This window comes from Lathyrus oleraceus, chromosome 5 (assembly GCF_024323335.1).
Source record: "Lathyrus oleraceus cultivar Zhongwan6 chromosome 5, CAAS_Psat_ZW6_1.0, whole genome shotgun sequence".
Taxonomy (NCBI): domain Eukaryota; kingdom Viridiplantae; phylum Streptophyta; class Magnoliopsida; order Fabales; family Fabaceae; genus Lathyrus; species Lathyrus oleraceus.
Window position 1 is genome coordinate 458,921,996 of NC_066583.1, and position 11,394 is coordinate 458,933,389.

Consider the following 11,394-nt stretch of genomic DNA (forward strand, 5'->3'; position numbering starts at 1 on the left):
ATAAATAATAAATACTAACTATTTTAATAACTTTTTTTATTACTTACTTATAATAATAAATCCTTATATATTTTGTAAATAAAATCTAATTGACCATTTTTCTAATTGAATAATAATAATAAACCTATTAATCTAATAATTTGATATTTTCTATAATCTTTATTTATTTTGTAAATAACTAACTTAATATTTTTCATATAACTCTTTTATTTTATAATTTGTACATTAATATATTTTAAATTCTTTTATTATTACTAATTTATTTTAAACTCATATTTTTCTAATAACTTCTAAAAAAATCTAACTTGTTTAACTTAAAATAATTTCTTTTAAAATTCTAACCTTTTTATTATCACTTTATTATTATTGTTATTTTATTATTGCTTTATTACCATTGTTTATTTATTATTTTATTATTATTTGCTTTTATCTATTCTATTTTTGCTTCATTATTTTCCTTATTTTAATTTTGTTTTATTTATAATATTAGGAACAAATGTATAGGTTGTAAATTTATTCTTTCTCGCCCGATTATTATGTATCTGTCCCATAGCCATGTAATAGTTTAGGAATTTATTTTTCTTGCTTTTATTTTTGTAAATATTTATTGCGTGGTTAGTAATTTAGGGAGTGCAAAAAAACTAACTGTAAATAATTGAACTTAGAAAATTAAATTCAAGACAAATATCTGAAAAATAACACTCACACACGTCAGTCGATCTTTGATCGCCATCTGTACTTCCTAGGGTATTCCTCTTGGTTGCCTTCTTTAAATGGTCAAGTCCCTCGAAAATAGGGGTGTCTTAAGCAAAGTCCCTTCAAACAGAAAAATCATCAAGTCCTTATAAAGTTAAAAGATCAAGTCCCTACGAGGTTGCTTACGATATAATGATCTTGTCCCTTCGGTAAATATGATGATAGTCCCTACGAGTTTCTAAAGACACCCCTTATGTTGCCTTCATTGACCATACGATGACCCTACACCCGTCCCTTAAACACATCCAAGGTAATGACTACCTATTCCTTAATAATAGGGACAGTCTTACCATTGAAAGAATATACGAGAACACGAAAGACTTAATCTAGGGTAGGTATCTCATAGTTACTTGCTCACACTTTTCAAAATTACTTTTACACCTCACAATTTCTAAACTAGGCTTTGTATACACCCATACGAGGGCCATTACAAAGTACTTAAAGAAATTTTTCTAATCACACACTACACTCTTGCAAACAAACAAAGTGAGCTAAGTAACTAAGAGCCCATGGATAACCATGGATATAAAGGGTGCTAATACCTTCCCTTTGTATAACCTACCCCCCGAACTCAAAATCTTTTTAAGGTCTTTCCTGTTCTTTTATGTCCTTTCCTTTTGGATAAAATAAAAGTCGGTGGCGACTCTTGCTATCCGCAACATTTAACTAAAGTCAGTTCTCCCACCGTGTTACAAGTATAATCCTGCTCTCATTTTAATTTTATCATATCTATATGAAATTTATTTAATTTAATTGATTTAAATTGATTAAAGCTTCTAGAAGGGATATTCTAGGCATTTTTAATTTGGTTAACAAGGTTGTGTTTCTTTGGTCCAATCTTAACCTTTAATTCAAGATAATTAGTGATCCCAATTGGAAAACACATGGATCCCTATCCTCAATTATCCTTCTCAACCAATGACCCTTTGACACATCACCAAAAAACAAAAGCTAAAGAAGCACACATGATAGAACGTCTCTCTTAACCCAACCGTCACCCTCTCTCTTCTCTCTGGACTTCTCTAAAAAGAAAAAAAGAAAAATCTCTTCTTCTTCCTTAACGACACGCGTCTCCCTATACCTGGCCACTTCACCCACTCAATGCTATCGGATCTCTCTCCTCACATTCAGAGACCCCTCGGTGGAAAACGAAAAAATGCCCTTTCTCTCACTAAAAAACCCAAGCTCTCATCATCTATCTTCTGCTCACAACAACATCTTCCGTATACCTTTAACCTTCACATTAGAAATCCACCATAACCCCTACTGTGAATTGGTCTGTTGGAATCCCTCACGACCCCACCTCATACGCCGTTAACCCTCCTCCGTTCACCAACACCGCCCTCATCATCCCTCACTGCCTTTTGCGACCGTGCCTCCTTCTTCAACCTTTAAAACTCCTAACTCTCACAACCTCCGATCGACCTTTAATCATGAAACACACTCCGCCGCGGAAACCCACACAACAACCCAATATCCGCCGTGCACAACCTCATTAACAATCAAACCCTCCAATATCGCTGAGATTCTCCACCGGAACAACTCCGAAAACCCCATCCTTATCCCTTTCAAACACAACCTCACATCAATCTTACACTCGATTCTCCTTTAAACCCCTCAGATTCAAAGGGCTCAGCACCAAATCCAGCAAGAGATTTATCTGCGAGGCTGTGAAATCTTCAATGGCGGTTGAAGTTGAGGTATTCGAGAAAGAGGCACTAGCTGTTTCTCTGGCTAAATACGTCGCTGATCTCTCCAATAAGTTTACTCAACAAATAGGGGCTTTCACTGTTTGCTTGTCTGGTGGCTCTTTGATCAATTATCTTCGGAAATTGTCGGGGCCACCGTATGTGTATTCTATTAAATGGGGTAAATGGCATGTGTTTTGGATGGATAAGAGAGTTGTACCAAAGGATCATGAAGATAGTAACTATAAGCCTACTTTTGATGGCTTTCTCTCCAAGGTCAAATCATCTTCGATTTTGGCTCGGGGTTGTAGATTAACCGGAGAGCTCATCACCTGTTTCGACCATCCAAGGTCATCCAGCGAACCATTCGTCTCCGATATCCCCAAAGCTTCATCAGCGCTCGCATCATGTTCAAAAGTTACGTTTCGGTTTGTCGGCATCGCGCTTCAGGGATTCGGGTTTCGTCACTCATGGAGCATGTTTAGCAATTCGTTCTTGATTCAGATATCCAAAGCCCCGAAACCGGCATCACGAATTACTCCAAACTCGCTTCTCCAAATGGAAAACAAAGTTCAACTTTCACAATCAACAAATTTACACCGGTCTTTAGGTCTTCACATAATCAAGCCGAAATGATAGATGGACGCGTTCTAGAGAATTATTGTGAGAAGAGGCGTGAGAAAATTTACCTGAATGATCCTATGGCGAAACAGGTTCAGTTAGTATGCATCAGTTGGTAGTAGTTGTATGCCTTTTGGGAAAGGGTATGTGCAAATCCTTTACGTTCATGGTGGTAACTTTCTAATAAACAAAATGTGTTTTTGCAAGTAGCCAGACAGTTAGTGAGCCACTGAACTGCTGCGCTTCTATGCCGGTAGGATTTCCAGCAAATTATCCTGTTGGATCATAAACTCGACACTTGCCCTCCCCTATCAGAGATTGAATGGCAACATCTACAAGTGATTGTTAGAAATTTCACGATAGACCCTCTCAACTCTTAAAAGCACACAAGGCAAGCACCATGCTTCGGGATGTTGGAAGTAATTCTTGCATACCAAAAAATTCTTGATGAATGCAGGGCTATTTGGAAATGTTCGTGTGCACTTCTTCAGCGGAATTTTCCATGTTGTGTTCAGATGTGAAGGTCATTGGCTACAGACTACCTCTTCGTATGACTTTTGCAATAGAGGTTCGGTAAATTCCACGCAACATCAACCAAAGTTTCAAGGCTAAGGCGAGAAAGGAACAAGCAGCTAACCGTCGACAACAAAACCTGCTGCTTGGATGAAAACAATGGTAACCTTTACATTTTGAACTTATATTCAATCCGATCCATTTTCGGTTCAAATTCCGTCACACCTCAAAAGCAGTAGTTATCGTCATTTATGTTTGGGTGATTGTAAATGGTTTTTTTTCATAGCATTTTGTGAGCAGGGTTCTGTGGAGTTGTTGTTGCAGGTTCATAGGTTGCATCAGTTCTGCAACCAGTTCCTTGATGCACGTTCTGGTTTAGTAAGCTGACTTGGTGTTGATTTGTGGTGATGTCGTTAATTTATACTTCTATCATGTTAATCCTATGTTAAGTTGTTGTACCAAGCATTGGTGAGTGAATGTTGGTTAATTAGATGATGCAAATGTTAATTGGGATTGTTAGATTTATTGAATAGAACTGTTAGATTAACATGCTTTGATATTGTGAGATTGATATTGTGTAGAAATATAGCTTTAACTGTTAATTTGTAATGTAGCTATAGTGTTTGTGTTGTGCGTGTGTGATACCTAATGAATGTGAGAATTAGATTGAAAATAGTGTGTTGTGTACATAATTGATGTGTGGTAATGTTGATTGTTGTGTGAAAGTTTATGATGTACTGCATGAGAAGTGTGTATTCCGTATGTGTGTGTTGCTATTTGTCATAGTGTGAGTATGCTGATAGATATGCCTAATGGTGATTTTACTGAAAAAATCCAACCTTTTAAACCATTCCAATTTATAAAAAATTTCAATTAGGTTATTTAATTCATATAACTAATTATTAATCGCCAAGATGAGTAATTAAGATCATTGTTTCATTTTGATCATAAATTAAAGCATTTTTTCAATTTTAATTTATTTTAAAATACAATTCATTTTAAAACCATTTCAATTTCAATTTAAATCATGTCTAAATTCAATTCATTTTAAAACTATTTCAATTTCAATTTAAATCATGTCTAAATTCAATTCATTTTAAAACCATTTCAATTTCAATTTAAATCATGTCTAAATTCAATTCATTTTAAACCATTCCAATTTCAATTTAAATCTTGTCTCAATTTATTTGAATTAAACCTTGATCAGATACCAATTGACCTCTCTTAAATCAAGTGCAATATTCAATTGTCTTTTTTTCTATTTGTTTTATTTTTTATAATAGGCTAGTTATTTATATCTTTTATAATTTCTTAACATAACTTACAAAAATCTTTTCTTAAACAAACTCGAAAGAAAAGGACCGTTGGAATCTAGGATTCCAGTGTAACCCTTGAACAATTGAGTCCAAAGCACATGTCTTGTCCTTATTAAGTTTTCATTTTCCATTAAACCATTTCAATTTCGACTCCAAATAATTTTTGTAACCAAGTCAAATTGTCTCAAATCATTTATGTGAATCCATCCTCGATCACATATTGAGAGGTATTTTCTTAAAATCAAATACAATATCCAAACCTTTTTCTAAATAAACTCGAAAGAAAAGGACCGTTGGGATCAAGCATTCCAGCGTAACCCTTTGAATATTTGATTCTCATCAAGTGTTCGTTGTCCATTAAATAACTTTCTTAATAATTCGATTAAAAAAGGACCATTGGAATCTAGCATTCCGGTGGAACCCTGAATTTTTGATCTTAAGGCTTATGCCTCATTCTCAAATATTCGTCTTTCAAACTCAAAAAATACTTAATCCTTATTCAACACCTTTTCAATAAAGATGGAAATGGAACATGGTGTATACCGTGCACTCCTGAGATTAAGATTCAAGGTGGATGCCTTGCTTATCTTAGCTCTCGCCATCGTCTAAAATTGTCAATGCGGTTTCTTCAAACCCTTTCTCAATCAAACCTAAAAATACTTAATCTTTATTAAACACTTTTAGCCAATAAAGATGGAAATGGAACATGGTGTATACCATGCACTCTTGAGACTAGGATTCGAGATGGATATCTCGCTCATCCAAGTTCTCGCCATCACTCAAAATACATCCAACCAATCAAACTCTTTCTCGCCACCGTGCGATTAATCAAAAGCCTTTTTCATAAATGAAAGATATATTGTCTTAAGGTGATGCAAAACAATGTTTCGGCCACGATTGTTGAGTCGAGATAAGTGACGTTTTTTCGAATGTAGATTTATAAATCCGTTCGATGTGTGGTATGCGTCCACTCCTCATCTGTTTTGGGTAAAACAATGTTTTCGTCGATTAATACAGTATAGCTTTCGCTAAAATCGACTAACAAACAAACACTTTTCTACCCAAAACTACGTAAGCCTTGATTTCTCTTTTGAGATACGTAGGAGCAGGATTTATAAATCTTGTCAGACCCATTAATAAAAAACTTAGGTTTAGTCCTTCGTCAAAAATCCAAAAACATTTCTTCCCTCTTCTATTCTTTCTCTCCCTCATTATAACTTGAGAAGACTAACATAAGCTAACATTCAAAACGAAACTAACTAAACGGTTCCTGTTGAATACAACGGACGTGAGGGGTGCTAATACCTTCCCCTTACGTAACCGACTCCCGAACCCTGATATTGGTTGCGACGACCATAATCATTGTCATTTTGTATTGTGTTTTATCGATATTTCCCCTTTCCTTTTTAGGAATAAATAAAGTTCGGTGGCGACTCTGTTCAGTCCATCATTGCGAGCGTGCGATTGCGCTTCGCTTTAAAGTCGTATCCCCATTTTTCGAGGTGTGACACATTGTAAATTACCACCTTCGTGGAAAGGCTTCAAAATGAAGTTGTTGCACATTTCTGAGGACTTCTCTTTGGAGAAAATCAAGAAATGTCTTCGAATCGAGGAGGAATCGAAGGAGAGGGAGAAATCAGAATCAGCGGGTCTTTCTAAAGCCAATGTCGTGACCACCAAAGGAAAGAAGAAACATGATGGCATGGAGAGTCATCTTGGACCAAAAAAGGTACATAACAAGTTCAAGAATTCTGGCGGTCAGAAGGGTCTGAAAAGTGGATGTTTTGCTTGTGGAAAACCTGGACATTATGCTCGAGATTGCAAGCACAATAAGTCAAAAAAACGACATGAATACAGTTCATGCAAATGATGACATAATTGTTACAGTGAGGAAAATTATGGCAATAAAAGGCAAAGTTCAAGGTTGGTGGTAAGATACATGTGCTACGGTGCATGTCTCTTATGACAAGGCTGCATTCAAAACCTATTCTGAGGCAAATAATGGACAAGAAGTACAAATGTGAAATGAAGTACGATCTAAAGTTGTTGGAACTGGATCGTTCAAACTCAACTTCACTTTTGGAAATAAAGTCACTCTTGCCAATGTGCTTCGTGTCCTCGACATGAATATGAATCTTGTTAGTGGGAATTTATTAGGAAAACCGATTATTAAATCTGTTTATGAATCGGGAAAACTTATATTAACTTGTAATGGTGTATTTGTTGGAAAAGGACATTCCGTTGAGGTAGTACTACCGACAATATTATTAATGAAATTTCTAATTTCGCTTACATGCTTGAATCTATTTCTCTATGGCACAATAGATTAGCATATTCCGGTATTAGTTCTACGAAGAGACTAATTAAATTTGGATTGATTTCATGTAATATAAATGATTTCACAAAATGTGAATTATGTTTTAAATCAAATATGATTAAGAAACCTTTGAAAAGTGTTGAAAGAAATACAAATCTACTTGATCTTATACATTCAGATTTGTGCGAATTTAACAACATGTTAACCCGTGGGGAAATAAATATTTTATTATATTCATCGATGATTCTTCTAGATACATACATGTATATCTCTTAAAGCATAAAGATGATGCTTTTAATGCCTTTAAGATTTATAAAGCAGAAGTGGAAAATCAATTAAGTAAAAGTATAAAATTCCTTAGGAGTGATAGGGATGGTGAATACTTTTCTACTGAATTTGATGCATTTTGTGAACAACACAGCATAATACATGAATGTTTGGCACCTCGCACACCGCAATAAAAAGGCATGGCCGAAAGAAAGAATCAAACATATCAAGAGATGATGAATGTCATGTTGATGCATTATGAATTAACCTTAAATTTATGGGGTGAGGCCTTACTATCCTCTTGCCACATAATTAATAGAATTCCTTTAAAGAAAATCGGTTTTTCTCCATATGAGGCATGGAAAGGCCGAACGCCAAATATCGATTACTTTAAAGTCTGAGTGTGTGTGGCTTACTACAAAAACATGGATCCTAAAAGAACCAAGTTGGTTCCTCGCGGGATAAGATATGCCTTCGTAGGATATGCACAAAATAGTAAAGCATATAGACTCTTAAATTTAGAGTCTAATGTAATTATACAATTATGGGATATAGAATTCTTTGAAAATCTTATCACCAAGGATAAAGAATCAGAGTCAGTCGCAAATAAAGAATCTTGTGAAGAAGATTCGTCTCAGATTGTAAAAATACAACCTGAAGGCACTTCTCGAATTATTAAATCACAACCCGAGCCTAGGATAAGCAAGAGAGTCAGGAAAACAAGGAATCTAGGACCAGACGAAATTGATCCTCAATTTATTTCCTTTTATCTAGTTGAGGGAAATTGTAAGATTTTTGTTCAAAGTATTTCGGTCATTCTTCAACTAGAGGATGATCCTAAAACTTACAAGGAAGCAATAACTTCAAGGGACTCCTCTTTTTGGAAGGATGATATCCAATATGAAATGGATTCAATTGTGTCAAACCACACTTTGGAACTTGTGGACTTACCAAAGGGATCAAGGCCAATTGGATGCAAGTGGGTGTTTAAAAGAAAATATCATAGTGATGGTATCTTAAACATTTATAAGGTCAGATTAGTGGCAAAAGGATTTAGACAAAAGGAAGGTATAAATTACTTTGACACATATGCACCAGTAGCAAGGACAACCACAGTTAGATTGTTGTTTGCCTTAGCCTCTTTGAATGACCTTATAATTCATCAGATGGATGTTAAAACAACATTCCTAAATAGAGATCTCGATGAGGAAATCTACATGGAACAACCAAAAGGCTACGTGCTTCCTGAAAATGAATAAAAGGTGTGTAAGCTTGTCAAATCCGTATATGGCTTAAAACAAGCACACACAAAATGGCATCGAAAATTTGATTTTGTGATACTCTCAAATGGATTTATTCCTAATTCTTGCGACAAGCGTTTATACACAAAGGTGTTCAAAAACACTGTAATATTTCTTTGTCTCTATGTTGATGACGTGCTAATAATTAGCAATTATTTGAATGGAATTTTAGAGACAAAGAGGTTTCTAACTTCCACTTTCAAGATGAAAGATCTTGGACTTATTGACACAATTTCAGGGATCAAAGTTAAGAGAAATAGTGGGGGTTATGAACTTAGTCAAACATACTATATTGAGAAAATGCTTGATAATTTCAACCATCTAAAATTTAAGGAAGTAACCACTCCATTTGATCATGTCGTCAAACTTAAAAAGAACAATGGAAGAGCAATGGCTCAATTGGAATATGCAAGTGCAATAGGGTGTCTTATGTACTTAATGCAATGTACCAGACCCGATATATCATTTGCAGATAGTAAAATGAGTAGATTTACTAGTAATCCAAGTAAAGAACATTGGAAGACAATCACGAGGATTTTTGCCTATCTACTAAAAACCAAAGATCTTGACATTCATTATGGTAGGTTCCTTACCATACTAGAAGGATATACCGATGCGAGTTGGATATCTAACGTTGGAGATCATAAATCTATAACTGGGTGGATATTTACACTAGCCGGAGGAGAAATTTCTTAGAATAGCAAGAAACAAATATGCATTACTCTTTCAACCATGGAATTAGAGTTCGTGGCTCTCGCTTCCGCTGGTCAATAAAAAGAATGGTTGAGGGATCTTCTGTTATAAGTTCCATTGGCTAAAGACAATGTTTCAAAGGTGATGATACACTGTGATAGCCAAACCACTTTAGCAAGAGCATCCAGTGAAGTGTATAATGGAAAGTATAAGCATATAGGACTTAGACATTCGTTCATGAGAAAATTGATTAAGGATGGAATTATTTCACTCACCTATATACGAACAAGCTATAATTTGGCCGATCCATTTACTAAGCCACTGGCCAGAGACTTGGTAAAAACAACCTCGAGAGGCATGGGGTTGAAACTCCTTGAATAAGAGTTCTAACAACAACGACAACCCAATCTTATGTTAACAAAACATTAACTTCAAGATTCAATGGGTAATAACAAGTCGTTGTTTTGGATGTAAGTCAGGTATTGGGTAATAATGTTGACTATTTTAAATAGAGGGTTGAGGTTTTCAAAACCTCTTAATTAAGTTCATAACTGAGGAAAAGTATCTCATGTAAAATGATACAACATGAACTTCACCTATGTGAATTTTGAGATGGTGTCATCTCAAAGTGAGAGTTGGAGTTTATCTCATGAAAAATTCATGAAATAGGATAACATATGGCCATAAATAAGTGCTAAGCGAGATATGTAGAGGAATAACCTTTAAAAAGTATGTGTAAGGTAACGTCGATCTAATCATATGGATTAATGGTTTAAAAGCATTGCTGCCTAATATTCTGATTAAACTTTGTGTTATCCTAACTAAGATTAAGTTTCATATCGAAAGATATCTAACTGTATTATTAACACTCTTTATATCTCATTTTTTGGAATTAATTTTGTCATTATTAGAACAAGTGGGGAATTGTTGGAAATTATGAACAATAATTGTCATGGGTGTGTTCCAATATGACAAAAACGGGCAATTGAGTTAATGACAATAAATGCATTGCAAATAGTCCCACATAGAAAATGGAGCTAACTTTAAAAGCATTTATAAAGACCTTGAAACATTAAACTCACCAAAGGAACCAAATATGATAAGGTGCCACATGGACATATGTGGTAGTCCCAAGCATTATGCCACTTGTCACATCCAAACAACCCTTTGTCGGTGTCGCCACCGACAACACTAGCTCCGACTTCGGGACTGAGTCCAAGGGTGTGGATGTAGAGGCGCTAGTGGTGGATTGTAGGCGGCACTTAAGCACTTAGGCACGACACATCGAAGCAATCAGGATATTCGCAGCGTCAATGGGGCGACGCTCCGACGACTGGCCTTCGACTGGCATACTGTGAATTAATTTTAATTATTGCTCCAGGATTTTGGTCGTTGCTTATGGTTTGAAATTTGAATTCAAAATATACAATACTTCATGAAGTGGCGCATTATAGTATTATAGGTGAACCATTGCAAACATATGCTGAAAAGATGTTGTTTCATCATAGTTGCAAACTTATAAAACAACACATGCATGACCTATAAATACATGATTTTGAATTCAAAAATAATTCACTCAAAAAATTATACATCCTCTTAAATATTCCAGACACACTTCCTTGCATTCGAGTTCTTCACTAGTCTTATGTAGACTCGATTAAGAGGCTGAATTATCCTGAGTATTCTTGATTTCCAACTCTAGGACAATAAAGAGAGTTCTTGAAATACTTTTAAGGAAAGTAATTTCATTCATGATTCAGACCTGGATCCATTTAATCTTACTGAAATATCTAATAGTCTTAAAAGTATTTACACAATGGCTTCTGACGCTGTAGTTTCAAGCATCAAAGTTATGAACCATGATCTTGTCAAGTTGGATCCCTTTGATGGAACAAACTACACCAGATGTCAATATAAGATGG

At 35.2% G+C, this 11,394-nt stretch overlaps 1 protein-coding gene across 1 annotated transcript in view; it reads left to right on the forward strand.

The window, feature by feature from the left end:
- The window catches only part of LOC127085417 (6-phosphogluconolactonase 3, chloroplastic), a 29,013-nt gene extending 24,760 nt beyond the window's left edge, over positions 1–4,253 (forward strand). The window contains exon 2 of the mRNA XM_051025932.1: positions 2,336–4,253. Coding sequence (XP_050881889.1) covers positions 2,439–3,080 — 642 coding nt within the window. The 5' untranslated portion in view covers positions 2,336–2,438 and the 3' untranslated portion in view covers positions 3,081–4,253. The remainder of the gene's footprint in view (positions 1–2,335) is intronic.
- Positions 4,254–11,394: the final 7,141 nt, after the last annotated feature.